At 36.4% G+C, this 16797-nt stretch overlaps 1 protein-coding gene across 2 annotated transcripts in view; it reads right to left on the reverse strand.

Annotated features, from left to right (window-relative positions):
• vps50 (VPS50, EARP/GARPII complex subunit) overlaps positions 1-16797 on the reverse strand; it is a 115052-nt gene that overhangs the window by 71561 nt on the left and 26694 nt on the right. For both annotated transcript variants that reach the window (XM_023344992.1, XM_023344991.1), the window contains exons 6-11: positions 16207-16277; positions 15580-15697; positions 12836-12871; positions 12426-12508; positions 2123-2165; positions 380-478 (exon numbers count right to left, since the gene is read on the reverse strand). In XM_023344992.1, coding sequence (XP_023200760.1) covers positions 380-478; positions 2123-2165; positions 12426-12508; positions 12836-12871; positions 15580-15697; positions 16207-16277 — 450 coding nt within the window. The remainder of the gene's footprint in view (positions 1-379; positions 479-2122; positions 2166-12425; positions 12509-12835; positions 12872-15579; positions 15698-16206; positions 16278-16797) is intronic.

Consider the following 16797-nt stretch of genomic DNA (forward strand, 5'->3'; position numbering starts at 1 on the left):
GACAAATGGTTTGAGAGACAACCCATTGGATTGACATTGGGTTATTTCCTTAACTGTTCACATCTTAAAGCAAAAGGTTCTGAGTTGAGCAAAGATATATTTGCTTTATTTGAGGAGGATATTTTGGTTTGTAATGTTAAAGTTAATGTATTACTTCTAAATTACTTTTAGAAATAAACCTTGACTTGATCACTTCAGCTGAATGAATGTTCTGAAGTAATAGTAGAAGGGAAAAGAACAAAAGAAAAATAAAGTGTTATCCTCTTTGAATCAAGATGAGAGACTCAAACTACAGGAAACAAGCAGAAAGTAGGGACAAGAAGAATAATCCCATTTAGACATCAACATTCCAAAGGCACAAATTAGACAAACCACTGACCTGGGTTTTCCCAAGGAGCGTGTACGCCTTCTGGACCTTGGTGTAGTGCAACACATCAAAGTGCTTACAAGTCCTTGACAGGGCGACATCAAGCTGCTCCTGGAGACAGAAATAGACAGAAGACAAAGGAGAGGAGGAAGCAAAGTAAAAGGGAGAAAGAAGAGGGATTATCGGTATTAAGACAGGGTGATTCAGATACACACAGATGTGCAAATGTAAAACAGGCCAAGGGCAGGGAAGCTGGATGTGGATATGAGTGAATATATAACTAAGTGAAAGATAAAGAGATGAAAAGAGAGGCGCTGCAAGTAGGACGTGTTTTGGAAGAATTTAAGAAGTGGTGAGATGTGTGACAGGTTTGACGCAATAATCTGAGCTCAGATGGCAAAGCGCCTACAAAGGCCAAGTGATCAAATGTCTTGCATCGCCCAATGTTTTCTTAAGCCTTGTGTGAAAATGCTACAGAGGAGGATAAAGTAAAACCTGCAGCTGATGCTCAAGCCTAATGGACATGGCTGACGTGAATTGAAATTAAATTCATCCAGATTTATTGGTACGACAACTAGGCAAAATGGACTTCAATTTTAATTGCAACATTTTATTATATTTCCTGTGATAATAATCATAAGAAGTGACTTTGAAAAGTATAGCTGTATGCTTTTGACAGTATGCATGTAAAGATGACCAAGTCCCTAAACACAGAAGTACCCCTTCTGCAACTGCTACACCAATTAGGACAACTTTACTGCTAGACAGTCCATATTTACATGTAATCAGATTTTCAAATATATTATATTCATTGATGCTCTTGTGAAATGATCAGTGTATTAGTAAAATCAGCAATCCTTGCCAGTTTGTTTTTGAAGTGTGAAACCATCATCAATTAGAATTGATACTTTTCCATACCTTGTGGGTATCCCTGGTGAAAAATGTGTGTTAAAAAAAAAACAAAAACAAAGGATCTGCTGGTAACATCTTGTTGCAAGGTGGCACAGAATACCTTCAGTAATCAAGTACAGGCCATGCCTTGATGGATCCAGGCTGTTTGACAGCAAAAAAGGGACCAACACCCCATTAAGTCATAGTGTGTCTGTGTGTATTGCTTCCAAGGCTTTGCTGTATTTTGTCAACCAGCTTGTAGAACTGAAGTCTTTTCATGCTGCTTCAGAATACTTCCAGGGCTACAATTAGAGCAAAATGCCCTTGACTGCAAACTCTGCACTAACATCAACTGGTGGAAACTGACTTTGGAAATGTGGAACCGTGTTTACTCCTATGATTTAGAGGATTTTGTATTGCTTGCTTACCGACTCAAGCTCATAGGTAAACAAGCAACCCTAGCAAGTGGCCATATGTGTGTGCATACATTCAAAACCTCCTGCTGTTCACCAACACAACTGTAAACAGTTAATCTACTGGAGCATAGCAGCAGTGGTTCTGTCATAATAGCCTCTTCATTATTACTTATCACACACATGCATCACAACACAAGCAGAGATGGCACAGATACGATTTACAGGGTTTGCATGCTCATACTGTTGACTGTAAGATTGTGTCAATATGTGGCAGACACAAAATGACAACGCCAAACAATCTGAATATGAAATTAAAGGATAATTTGCTTTTTCTCAATTGAAATCTTTAAAAACACACAAGGCAAAAATCAAATATTACATTACATGAAGCTTGAACATTTTACTTCCAGATAACAGATTTAGTAGTAAAAACTGACTATTCACATACCTCTATTTGCTCAAGAGTGTCTTGTAGTTTAGAGTTCAGCTCACTGTGGAATGAAAACAAATTTATTTTCAGTTTCAGAAAAGTTGACATTTCTTTTATCTACTGCTTGTTGACAAAACAAAAAATAGCAGATGTAAAACATCGTTCATGCTCTCCTGGAAATAATTCTATATGAAATATGCTTCCGTTATTACAACACAAATATTATTTTGTCTCCTTTCCATAAACAAGGCAGGGATGGATGCAGCGGAAAACTGATGTGGTGGCTATTCCTGTCGCCTCACAGCAGGAATGTTCCAGCTTAAATCTTGGCTAAGCCTTTTCTGTATGATGTTTCTAAGTTCTAGACTGGATTCCTTAGGTAAGTTGAAAAAAATACATCTTATGTTATCTGAAGAGTGCAAAGGGTCGCTTGGCCTTGCATTACACTGTGTCAGATTGGAGATCAGACCTGACTAGGTGAGTTCTCCACCTTGTACTGTGACAGCTGTGACTCCTGCAATCCTAAAGTCCATTAAGCTGGTCAAAGAGTTGTGTCGATGCCTTCAGCAGAATACCAAACCAGGCTCCATATCTAATATTCCCGTAAACACTAGCAATTAAAATCTAGTGCTGTAGTTTTCTGAAGCAGTATTACCCAAGATTCAATGTTGCTTGCCAGAGTGAATGCTCAGCTTTACCAGCCTGCTGGTCCATTTTCATCTACAGGAGCCATCCAAATATTTAGCCTGCATGTTCATTCTCAATCGTCCAATCCAGGCTCCATTTTCCTGCCAGAACATTCTCCAGTTCTCCAACACTCCTCTTGCCAGAACACTGTTGAGCCTGGCTCTTTTCTCAGGGTGTTTCAGCTTCCTTTTCTCTGCCTGACTCCAATTGTTTTCCTAAGCCCTGAACTGGTGCAAAGAACTCGTGAACTTTCCTGAGTGTCTTAGTTACATCTGAATGCACAACTTGTTTAATCAATAACTCAATATTGTATGCAAAACATCTTCACTATCTTTGTGCTGTTCTGCTTTTGCCTCAACTCAGAAAATGCTTTCATTTGAAAAGCTCCACGATAGCAGCAAGCATTGCGATTGTTTTGCCGATCCCGAGACACCAAGTCATTTCCCTTGTGACTCTGCCACCCTTTACCTCCATTCACAATCATCTGCTGTTCCACCGTTCCCCTGCCTCTGTGCTTGCTTGGCTTGCGGTCTTTACCAGGTCAGCTTGCTCTTATGTTGTGCCTTGTGAGACTGCGGCAGCCCAAGGGAGTGTGTGTCCTTAACAGATTGCTAATGAAGCATCTTGGTTTTACTTGGAGAGAGAGAATGATGAGGAGGCGGCAGAGAAATTAAGAAGAGATGCTAGACTAAGTCATAAGTGTTCAGTTCCAGTCAGAGGTTTACACGCACTTATAGTTGTAATGAATATCATAATAATTTGGGGCTTTTATTGCTTTATTTGAACTGTTTTCTTCTAGACAGATAATAGGATTTCAATGATCTTTACAGACAAGAAATGGGAGCAGAAGTCTAAATTATTTTTTTTGAATTTCTCTAAAATTAGACAAAGACTAATTTTATACATAAAATCACCACTAAGATTTTGTTGATGCTCCTTTACAAGTTTCACACACTTTTTGTAGGCATCAAAAAGATTTAAGTCTTACTGGATATTTACTTTTGCTTTCTTTGTCCATTCCAAAACCAGTTCTTGGTTGATGATATCGGTCCTGTGAGATCATGCATCACCTTTTTAAGTGTATAGTTTTGATTTAAGATATCAGATTGAGGGTACTCCTCTTACAACATGACATTCACCACACTCTATGCACATCATCACCAGCACTTAAAAGTGACCCTCAGCATTATGTAACCACCGCTATGCTTGACAGCTGGTGGTATAAAAGCAAAATATTCAGTGGCAAAATATTTAAATCCTTTTCTTTTTTCTTAAAACTTAAAACTCTCTGGGAGTGTTCATGAGGATACCCGTGGATTTCATTCCAGCTTGAAGGTGTCAATTTTGAAGTTAGGCTCTCTGTCAATTCATGCTGGTGTTAAATTCACCTTTGGTGTTAAGGGAGTTTCCAGTTCATGGTAGGCTTGAGCCTTGGTGGATTGTTTTTGAATAGCTTAACAAAATCCCTTTTATTTAAGAAACATAAGATACATATGTAGATGCAAATAAATTTAATGTCTAAATCTAAACTTTTGTGCTGAAAGTTAAGAAAAATGATCAAATTCTGAGATTGTGGTACCTATAATTGCTGATAGTGGAGTTGGGACAGATTAGATTCTCAGCTACAATAGAAGAGAGCAGGCCAAAGCTAATACCCTCAGTGGAGACAAAGATAGAAAGCCAAGGCAAAGAAAATGGAAAAAGTTTGAAAGCTGGCTCAACTACACAAGGATGAATTGATCGGTGTTAGGTCCTGACTGTTGAGAAAATACATCAAAATGTTCATAGGCGAGGCCCAGAAAAGTGAAAAGCAAAGGCTTTAGACTTCTGGCAACCACAAAAAGGAGATACACCCAAGGAGCTCATGCCAAGAGGATAAACATACACTGGTTCATTGCAGAATATTTTAGCTGGTCCCGATGTTCCAGTTTAGCAAAGTAACTGGAACTAAACCACACAGTGAATGGTATTAAAAAGAGCACAGGGAAAAGAACAGGAGCCGGTCCAAGGAAAATGACAGCAATTAAATGCTAATGAACAATAAAAGCTAGGAAGAAGTACTGTAGACCTCAACATGGCTCACACTAAATACTTGAAGTTCAACGTGTGTATTCAGATATTTTTTTCACAGCTGGATAACACTGAACTGGTATCTGTATTTACTTATGCTTTGATTTTTCACCTTCATGTAAAGTCTGTATTGATTTATTGAGCCTTTTCAGGGTTGAAGCCGTCACCAAAGAACATGCCAGTTCAATTTAGGAAATTAGAACATAGTAAGGCAGTTTTTTTTTTTTTTTCAGCAATTCATACGGCATTGACATCGCCATTATCTCAAAGCTTTGGTTGTAGCTTTTGATTGTGCATCTTTTCAACCAGTTTTTCCTTCCACTCAACTTGCAAAACTTTTGTGGGTTGCCCCTCTTCTTGAGAGCATCAGTAACTGCCTTCAACTTTACTTCTCCGCCATTGTCAAGGCCATAATTATGTTTAAACTAAAAATTCCTGCATTAAAAATAATTGTATTAATTTGCCCTATGTTCATCCAACATTCATTGCTTTGCAAGCTATACTCAATTTTAATTAACAGAAATAAATCCTTGGAAAGCATCACTCAATTGCAATTACTCTTTATAGGGTTGTTTTTCTTTTTCTTTTCCTTTTCAATGAAATTGCTAGAATGGATTAACTTTTAGATGACACCAATTTATTGAGATTAACTTGTGAAAAAGAAAAGCAGCTAAAAGGCATTCCTCTAAAGCTTAATAGTATCACCAGGAAGGCTGACATATATATTACTCACTGAATCTGAAAAATGGAAATTGAACCTACGTGTTTCTCGCCATTATCTTTAGCACACTGATTATTATAAAAACAATTTCTCACTTTCTGTTAATCCGTCCATATCCTGCATAGACGTAGAATAATTATCGTGCTTTCTTGTGTGCACAGCTGCTGTTCCTCCCTAATACAGGCACTCTTCTATGATCAGAAAGAATTCATAAATAACATATGAGAAGAAAAAGCTAATTAGCGATCTGTTCCCTGCAGCGGCCACTGGGTTTCAGCAGGGTCACATACAAATCTGGGAGATTTCTTCCCCCCTTTTAACTAGTTTCAATTAATGCTGGCATTAGGAGGCTGCAGGGCTTTGAGGCTTGTCCCTTTACACTGATTTGCTGACTTGCTAAACAAGCATAAGCGCCTTAAAGGGTCCTACGGATATTCGTGTTTTGTGGGAGCACCATTTTTGGCTGCAGTCGTGTTACCCAGTGTTACAAAGCAGGTAGGGAGGGAAATAAGAGGCATGGGTTGGGTTTCAAAGGGTACATTATGCTACCACAAGAGCAGATGAGGCTATATGCAGGAGCGAAAGGCCAAGAGGTGAGACTTTCACCAAGGTTGCAGAGCTTTAGTCTGCCTCACCGGCAGAACCTGCTCAAGCTAAATTCTACAAGATTTAGTCATTTCTAGTCGACGTCTCTGCAGATGTTGCTTGTTTTTCTGCACAAGTTAAGTTCTGGTTGTAGATTTCAAGGTGAAAGAATCAAAAGGAGTAGCTTTGATCTACAGTTGTACTTTGCTTTCACTTTGTTTTTGCAGAAGAAATCATTTCAACCTTGGGAACGATCTTAAATCAAATCACATAACACATTCACAGAAATAGATAAGGAGGCATTCTCTCATTTTGAAAAGTTCTGAGAAAAAAGACAACCCCTCTAGAATCTGGGTAAATGCATAAAAGTTATTAATTTATGAGCAAAATGAAGATTTATTTCTCATCCCCTAACTATTTGATTTGGTTAGCGCACAGTCGGTATAAAAAATGTTGAAAACAAGCCAACTCTTATCCCAAGCAAAAATCTGACTCTGAATATTTTATCAGCACCAAAGAACAATCACACTCACTGTGCCCAGCCACTCCTGCTCTGCTGTAAGGCATCAAATCTGCTAAGTGATAATGTGATGCCCAAATGAGGAAGCTCTGCCTTGTAGCACAGATTGTTTGCACGTTAACAAGACTGACAACATTTTCTAACAAATCCTAAAACAATGTAAAATTTAAATTTCAAATATTCTCCACAATTCCAAAAAACAATCACACTGAGAATATTTTGTTAGTCATTATTATAAGGTCCAATTTGCAGACACTTTAAAAACAGTATGATTAGACTAGATACATTTGATTTGATGATAATAGTAATAATGAATACTAGTAATACATGAGTACAAAACATTAAACTAGTTTATATATATATTTCCTACCAATTATGCAACTGACAATACGTGCAACAACTCCACAGTCTGTTTTTGGTTTTCTTGGCATCTGAATAACATTAAATCAGACAAAATCTAACACCTTAAGAAATCTGGAGTAGATTATACTTATCCTAACCAGTGTAGGATAAGTGAAATATCAATTTCATCAATTTGTAAAGAAATAGTCATTTCAAAGGCGTTTCAAAGCCAAAAGAAAGCAGTGACATTGGTCTGTTTTTATTTCTAAGACAGTGTGCGTTTATCTGTTAGTAACTCAAAAACCAAAATGATTCATGAGTCAAATAAAAACTCAAATTTGATGTGGCAAACTAAAGATAAAAGTCATTTTCTTCATTTATTTTCTTTTAGAAATTTGGTTTTTTGGGGGGGTTAAGGAGGGGGTGTTTGTTTTTGTTATTTTTTACTTTGGAAAATTAATTAATTGTAATCTGGGAGCTTTTTCTATTGCTGGATTTTCATTTCCTTAAACTTATTTAGCCCCAAATAATAAACAAATACCAAACACTTTTAGACCTTTTGAGACATCCAGTTGCACACTTGCACCGCCATTGGTACAACTGCTTTACATATAAACACACTGTAAGATCTAAACAATGTATGATGAATGTGCAAGCATTTCTCACCAGGAGTGTTACTTAAACTTTTATATACTGATTGTTTTATGCTGCTTTTTCAGCAAATGTCAGCATGCGGAATTTCAAAGTACATCCCATGACGAGGTTTAATAAATGAGACCCTATAAAAAAGACGGGATTCCCACACCGATGGGGAACGTTTCATTTGCTTCATGCTGACTCAATTTATTACAGAAGCAAAGAAAAAGTCAGGTAAACAAATATACCTTACTGCATTTTGTTTTCTCTCTTTCTGGCTCTGTAAATTTCCACAAGTGTGCATTTAAAATGTAAAATAAAACATCTAAGGAACAGTTTCTTTAAATATTACAAAAAATAAACAAATAAATAAGCTTGGACTTCTCCGTTTGTTCTCTGGTTGCCTACTCTACTAATTCATAAGAAAATCCTAATAAATTCACAAATTTAGAAAGGAACTATTCTAGGAATAGGAACTTTCCCAGACCAATATGAAAGAGATTACAAAAACATTAAATGATAACAAATCATCAGACTCTCTTCACAACAGCAACAAAACAGCTGCTTAACGTACGTACTACCATAACTACTGTATATCCAAAACATAAAAACGATTTCTATTTAACACAGGCAATAACGTAATTCTGCAATAAATTATGGCATTATACTGAAGAAAAATAAAGATATTATACAAAGTCATTGGCTGGATGACAGTTTTGTTATTCCAAGGTGACATTAGTTCATAAACCTGAAGCTGCTCTGAAGTAGTCAGGGTTGTCTTTCTGTAGTTGTTTGCTGGGGAAAACAATTTGACCTCAATAAAATGAAGAAAACCTCACCTGAGGATTTATTTTTACTATTAATACAAAATAAAGCACAGGTAAAAAGGAATAACAAATTTTAGTTCACTGCAATTTTCATAGATATGAAACAGAAATAGTTGATTTTAGGGTTTAGAGTTTACCTAACAGATTAAGTTAAGGCTTCAGGATAAGATGTAAGCCATTGCTGAGAAACGTCATTATCAGAGTATGAATTATTAAATTATGGCTAAAAAAATTATCTGAGGTCACAATGAACTTTTAGTTCGCCCACAAGTCCAAATGATAACTGATGCCAAATATGAAAAATATTCCCTGATGGCATTCCTGGAATATTGCACTCATAAAATTAAATGGACGAAGAGACAGACGGGCCCAAAGCAAAACATCCTCCAGCCAGCTACATTTCATTTTATAATGATCCCAGAACGTTTCGACACAGACACACCCATCAACAGGCCTGAGTGGAGGATTTAAAAATCAGCATCAAATATATGTAGGTTGTTGCCAAAGGTCCATCCAAAGCTGATTAAACCCATCACTGGCAGCTAACTATCTCAGTGCACAGGAGTTTTGAATCCTGGCACCTATGGTGAAATTCCCAACACTGGCAGTGAGGCAGTGATGTGTTTTATAATTGCTTGAGCTACAGAGTACATGCAAGGATGGAGAAAGAGAAGGTTCATGTAACAATCTGTGTTCAGAGGAACAGATTATAGCATGAAAAAGACAGCCACATAAGATATTAAGCAAGTATTACCATAGAGGCTTTTTTAAATTAGGGTTTATGTAATTATTCTTACTGCCTTAAGGGGGAGAAAAATTACTGACATTTGAGAAGGTTGTCTAACAGATATTACTGTGAATCTGCTAGGTAATTACTTAATGAAAACAAACATGATATTCAAATAAAACAAGATCCATATTGTGATGGACAATTCATTAATCCCAGTCTGATGTGCCTTACTTCCCACTAAACCATCTTAAGTAAATTATAGTTAACTAGAATCCACTATAATTCAGCATCTAGAGTCAGGGAGACTAGTTGGTCTCTTCACTAAAAGAACTGGTAAGAACCAACCAAGCAACCAGCAACTGTGGAAGATTTACATCAGAGAGAAACTAAAAAATTCCGAGCAGAAAAAGAAAAATGCTTGTTTTGCAGAAATGTCAATTTCTGCAATGTAATTTTGTACCATCACATTCCCATTGTTAACAAGCACTTTCATAACCATCTACCAAAGTGCATCCGTTTATTTTTCACTGTCGATAACTAGTTTGAGGGATTATGAATATATATAGTCACAACACGCTCAAATTCCACTAGAAATTTCATTAAATTATACATAATTAAAAAAATTTCTTTAGACCAATTTATGTTAATTTTGACAATTATAAAATATTTTGGATTATGATGTTGTGTACTTGAGCCATATCACCACATTTCATTACACAAAAATGTCCAAGAGGAAATTAAGTTGAGCTTTAGCGTTGCCAAGACATTCTTATGAAGGACTCACTAGTTGGTGAATTTTTAGAAAAGCCATCTGAGAATATCTACAAGGAGCTTCCTCTTTAGTTCAAACAAATATGGGCATAACAAACAGAGTTTTAGGTCTTTAGAACTCCAGCAACTCCTGAGAATAAAAAAAAAAGTATTTAAATTGATTCTGTAGACAACTCATCTCTGAACATATCTGCATGACACAGCTTTTATATGGAAGGAAAATCCCCCAGAAATAAAAATACATTTTTAAACAGTTGATGATATGCCTGTAAGATTGCACAGTTCTAAAATGAGGAATATTTTACGGAACATCAAGCATGCTGCATGGCGAGGTGAGTGAAGCGTTTTGGACAATGTAGCATTACAGTAAATAATTCACATCAGCTTTGCTTGATAACTACACATATCAGAAAGCACTGTGGGTCTATCATTTTCTTGAAACAAAAAGCTGATATGCAATAGCCTGACAAGGATTTAAATATGGAGCTTCAAGGAAAAAAAATGGGTGGAGATGCCTGGCAGATGACATGCAGATCTGATTACTTAAGTAATAAAAAAGATTATTTAATAACGTTCTGCATTCTAAAATATTTAACACATTTCTAAGAGATCAGAACGACACAAAAATTGGAAAGCTATCCTGGAGAGTTATTGTTTTGTTCTTTTCCCTCAGTTGTACTTTTTCTCTTCAGAGTGGATAACAATGAAGATTTCAGCATCCCATTATTCACATGTGTATAATATTTGTTCATGGATCAGATTTCCCTCTTTTTCACAAAGCTGGTATTGTTAAAATAGTCCCCTACTACATTTTTTAACCTAAGTACATTTTTATTAATGACTATAAAAGCTTAAGGTAGATTAAGTGCTCCAGTATGAGGATTTTTTTTAAAGTTATTCTGAATATCACATGAATAAGAATAATGTCAAAACAATAAATGCTGGTGGGGCTCTGTGACCAAAACATATTTCAACAGCTGTCCCCAATTGACCAACATACAGTACGTGTGTGCTGCTTGCGGTCTTAAAGTTTGATACATTTACATCCATAAATCTTAAACACAACCAATTGTATTCCTACTCTACATCCAAAAGCAGGAAAAATAAAACTTATTTTCTTGGAACATTTAAACATTAGGAGTGGATGTTTAAAAAGTCAGTGAGTTACAGTAACATTTCCTCACATGTAAATGAAAGTCTCCTGTGATTTAATCGTTTCTTTTAGTTGCCTTTCCGTTGAGGTGTTTCACAGTTTAACCATCTGCATGTCATAGCTCACTGGGTGCCTGCCAGAGTCTCTAAATCTTGTAATTGGATGTTTTCTCTATAGGGGATAAGCAGTAATAAGCTTAAATTGGAAGCTGCCAGATGTATACCAAATATGCCATCGTGTCCCATAGGAAAACTAGGCCTGCAGTGAGACAACATTCACTGTCCTGTAGCTGGAAACTTACTGCCTTGCAAACTATCCATAGTCCTTGGACTTATTTACACTCACATACAACCACAAACTTCAGTGTATTACAGTGATTTTATGAAAAAAAAAAAAAACGAACAAAAAGAAGTAAATAATTGGAAAGTGGATGGAAAATAATGCTGTATTTCATTTTTTTTTTCCACAAAAAAAAATTTGAGAAGTGTAGCATGCATTTATATTCAGTTCTCCTGTGTCAATTCCTTGTTGATTCAGCTTTCAATGAAAATAAAGCTGCAAGTCTTGGGGTATATCCGTACGTGCTTAACTTGTCTAGATACTCAAGTTTTTTCTTCTTCGTACTCCGGTACTTGAGATTCTTCAACTTTTAGATTTGTCCCTGGTCAAACATTCCTGAATTAAATGGCTGAACTGCCTTAGATTTTGTTCATATGTATTATATTTAAGGCTGAATTAAAAAAAAAATACAAGCCACACAGTTCAGATTTTTCTTTGCAAAGTTCTGCAAGCATATTTTGTGTTGATCTATCATCATAAAATCCAATTAAGATGTATTGGATTTTGTTTTTTGCAATGTAACATGTGAAAAAAGAATCAACAGTTATTACTAGTTTTTCAAGGCACTTTTAAACATTTCAAGCCTTTCACATTGTGGGAGGAGCCACACTGCAGCCACAAAGAAATGGCAATAGGAGACAATTCCCTAAGTGAGATGTCTCCAAGCAGATCAATCAACTTCCAACCTTGAGAAAGAAGGGTAAAAATCAAAAACGTCTGGCGCTCTTCGATCTGTTTTATCAAAGGAAACACGATTAAAATAAAAATAAAAAGATCTGCGAATGTCTGAGCGGAACTGAAATGTGATTTTTCCAAAACCACACAACTCTGATGTCATACTTCTGTCATGAAATGTTGCTAGCTGTCAATACAACAAGTGAGCAGGTTTTCCCTATCCTGGACTCAGCTACACCACCACATCAATCTGCTCATACTGTACCTGATGCAGCTGTAGTGTTTGAAGGTGCTGGCCGCCTTTTGACATTCCAGACAAAGCTGGATTGCACCTGGATAGTCTTCCTCCTAAAAGAACACAGAGCAGTGAGGTCATTTAACCTATTTTCCAAACAGGCAGAAATTTCACAGCATTTTTATTGTAAACGCTTCCTGCCACAAAGACTTTAGATATAAATAGCAAAAAGGGTTTGGTTGAGGCATTGATATGTCTGCCCTTCTCTTTGTATTAGCTTCCTGACCCAAAGAATTATTGTTTATCTAAAAATAGTTGCCACAGCGGACACCGTCCTGGCAACCTTGGGCGGAATAGCGATTGCAAAAACCCCTCCATGATGTTTGACCTTTTAAGTCGTTTATGAACATTTCTGTGGGAGTTTGTAGGGATTACAGTACCTCGAGCATCTCGCTGAGTCTTACATCTGTCCTTTGCTGTAAGGTGAAAAGAAGAAAAATAAAGAAGAATATGAAGAGCATATGTAATAGTAATCAGTATTCAGTGATCAGTGCAAAGATAGTTGTTTCTATCTTTGCACTAATTGTACCTAGGGCAAGTTAAAATAGAAACAAAGAAAAATAATCACTGTCAGTGCACAGATGTGTCTCTATCAGATGTGTCAGAGTATATCAGATCAAACAAGGAATTCACAATATATCCGCATTAGCATCTTTATCAACATATCATATCATATCGATAAGTAAAACCAGGTGGATAATAACAACCAACGTTTATTTACATTTTGTTGCTGTTTGTGTGCCGGGAGAGAAGAGATTTGGCCATGTGGTATTTCTTGGGGTATATGACAGAGATAAAAATGCAAGACTGCAGGTTCTTGCAGGGTCTGCAAGACATTGCTCTGTTTAACTGAGCAATGTCTCAGTTAAACAGAGACATTATGTCTCTGTTTAACTGAAGCAGAGAAGCAATGTCAGTGCTGGGGTCACTTCTTCAGTGTCAAAAGAGTCAGGAAATAGAAGTAATACTTATGACCTATTAAATCAATATTTATGTCGATATTGTCATAAATAACACTGCATTTGTTGATCAAACTATACCTTTCACATAGATACAAATTATGTGGCACTGAAGGTTACTTTGAATCATTCCTCAGGCAAAGCATGAGCCAGTTACTGGTATTAAGGTTTTACATAGATGCAGATTCAAAAAGCACAAATATTCTGTTTGTTTCTATCCTTTCAAGACTGAAGCAAAGCCACAATACTTTTCCATTAACTGAGAAGAAAAACAAAGTTTGGCTATTTAGAAATATTTCTGGTTGCAAGAAACATTCATGGTGTGGAAACAAAAGGCGTACTTATTAGGGAAACAGAGTTTTAAATCTTGGCAAGATACAAACAGCATCTCATTTAATTGGTGGACTTAAGGCATTCTGGATAACAGCAAATATCAGCTTGTTAAATTTGTGTTGCTCTATAAAGAGGAGAATGGCAAAAAATGGAACAATATTCTCTGCAGTTATCTTTAGGAAGTACTACTTAAACTAACAAAAACTATTATAGCTTTACTTTAGCTAATAGTTGGGGCCTGCCATAGCAGAGAATAGGTAAGCCTTGCTTTTCAAGGCATTTCAATGCCTCCATGCCCTGCATGGAAAGCACCTATTGCTCTACACCTCGAAATAACTGCCGCATGAGGCTCGTACCACTGCGTGCACCCCAACCATACCCAACAATGTACGTATATATAAAAACATGCGGCTGGATCTCGGCATGTGGGCTATTATTTCTGTTGGCATTTTGAGTAACCATGGCGACGCAATTAGCAAAAAAAACCGAGCCAAATGCAAACCAAAACAAATTATGACACAGTTTTCTGAAAAATTCACCAACTGTATAATTCTTGTTAAGTAGTAAGTAGTGTAAGACAAATAGTATTTCAAAAGAGCAGAAGAAATCTTGTGTTTTTTGAACAAGAATATTTGTTGTTAATCTGTTGCTAAGAGATGAGCACGTTTTATGGTAACCAAGTGCCACGAAGTAAACATCTGATTTTTACTTTTGCAAAATTTTCCAACTGTAAATTTCTTGTATCCAGGCCAGGGGTGTCAAACTCCAGTCCTCGAGGGCCACTGTCCTGCAACTTTTAGATGTGCCTCTGCTGCACCACACCTGAATAGAATAATTAGGTCATTAGCAAGGCTCTGGAGAACTGATCTACACAAGGAGGAGGTAATTAAGCCATTTCATTCCAGTGTTTTGTACCTATGGCACATCTAAAAACTGTAGGTCTGCGGCCCTCGAGGACTGGAGTTTGAGACCCCTGGTTTAGGCAGATTAGCAGTATTTCAATAGAGCTTATGTTTTATAAACAATAATTAATTTGGTGTTAAGAGATTAGCGTTTTTTCTGGCAACGAAATGTCACGCAGTATAAATTAGATTCTTACATTTGTGTTGAATGTCCGTTTTATAAAATATTCAACACCAATGACCAAAAAAAAAACATTTTCACTTTTATGAAAAATTCACCAACTGCACTATACTTAACTGGTAGAAGACAAGCAGTATTTCAACAGAGCAGAAAAAAAATCTCATGTTTTTTGAACAATAACAATATTTGTTGTTAATCTGTTTCTAAGAGATTAGATAACAAACTGCCCGAAGTAACTATCTGATTTTTAGTTTTGCAAAAGTTAAAATCAGAACGCAGTGCATTAACATTAGCACAAACATTACCCACATTAGCAGCAGCCTTTTCCCCAACATAAGCTTTTTAGCTATTTTGTTTATTTATTAGCCATCTTTAACACACTGAATGGAGGAAGTCAATGTAAGACAACATGCTAGTTATACCCCACATGCCACTGGCAGCATTTTAGCTAAATTTAACTTATACACTAATTTTAACATACTGAATGGAGTATTAAATTAAATGTGTTAATAAAGGCTCTTTGAATCTTTTATTTGCTTGCTTTTATCCCAGATGTTACAAGACACATGATCAGTACATTTCACATAACAACTTTATAGAGGCTAAAAGAAAGTTTTACTCCTACTTACAATAGATTACAAGAAATCCTTAATGAATTAATTTGTACAAAAATGATTTTGCTGGATAGTGTAGCAGTATTGATTGCATTTGAGTGTGTTAAAGCTGTAGCAGTGGTTTGTTAACATTACCAGGGTCTTGATGGTCCTCAGTGACTTGAGCAGCCCTGTCAGCAGCTGTCGCCTCCTCTGATTGGCTAACAGACCCAGACTGGCCTCTGTGAACTCCTCCTTGGAAACTTTGAGTTGTCTTCAAAAAAGAAGCCCCAAGGTGAGTTTGACCAAGTTTAATAATGCATAAGGCACTATATATTCAAACAGGAATCAGGAAAAAATACCACAAAAGGAGAAAAGCTGGTATGTAGCTATAATGTTCTTAACAATTAAATCCACCCATAGTTAAAAACAAATGTCTGTAGCAGGTGTTCAATTATTAATATTATTTTGTGTTCAGATAAATATTAAAATAACACATTTCTTAAGTCATAATATTTGACAGGCATTTTGGATAAAATGCTGTAAGCAGTCAAATCCTGACTCCAGCCAGGCTGAATCTACCCAGAGTTTATCTGTTGACACATTTCCAAACCTTCTGCATTGTGTTATCAAAGTGGGCTCAAAACCATCGATTTGAGCAGAGAATACATGAGAGAAAATCACCATGGTTATGAGACAGGCATTTTATTTGCAGGGGCAATTTCTGAAAGAATAAGTTATTTTTGGTTGGTCACTGGGTAGCATGTTACAGTACATTATTACCTTCTTGCATTAGTGCAAATGACTGCTGCCAGCTGCAGATTGGTCTGTAATGCTGTCACTCTCTCCAGTTCCTGTGAAAAGAGGATAATGTTTAAAAAATTATCATTACTTTCTTCAATATGAAAGGTTTACATACACTTATACGCCTTTTAACAAATTGGGAAACTGATATTTCTGTCATTACTTGGTAAAAGTCTGATCAGATAATTCACAACAAATGAAGGAACATCTGTGGATGGATGTAAGGTATACCTGGAACATGTTCCTTTCATTAGATTTTGAAAAGGAATCAGACAAGATCACAGAAAAAAAAATTCAACCTTAACAAGTCTGACTCATTCGATTTCTAGATACCTAAATCTGCCACATTAATCTGTTCAACCAGCATTTTGTGAGTACTGTATAAAACTGTGGGGATATTCAGTCATTATGTCGTTCAGTAAGCATACATGTTCTGTGTCCCAGAGATTATGTATTGAAGAGCAAAATCTGCAAATCAACCCAAAGGCAAAAGAAAAAGACCTGGTGAAGATTCTTGCAGAAGGTGGTAAGAGAGCATCACTACCTACAGTGAAGTGAATCCTGTACCAA

Source organism: Xiphophorus maculatus, chromosome 13 (genome assembly GCF_002775205.1).
Source record: "Xiphophorus maculatus strain JP 163 A chromosome 13, X_maculatus-5.0-male, whole genome shotgun sequence".
Taxonomy (NCBI): Eukaryota; Metazoa; Chordata; class Actinopteri; order Cyprinodontiformes; family Poeciliidae; genus Xiphophorus; species Xiphophorus maculatus.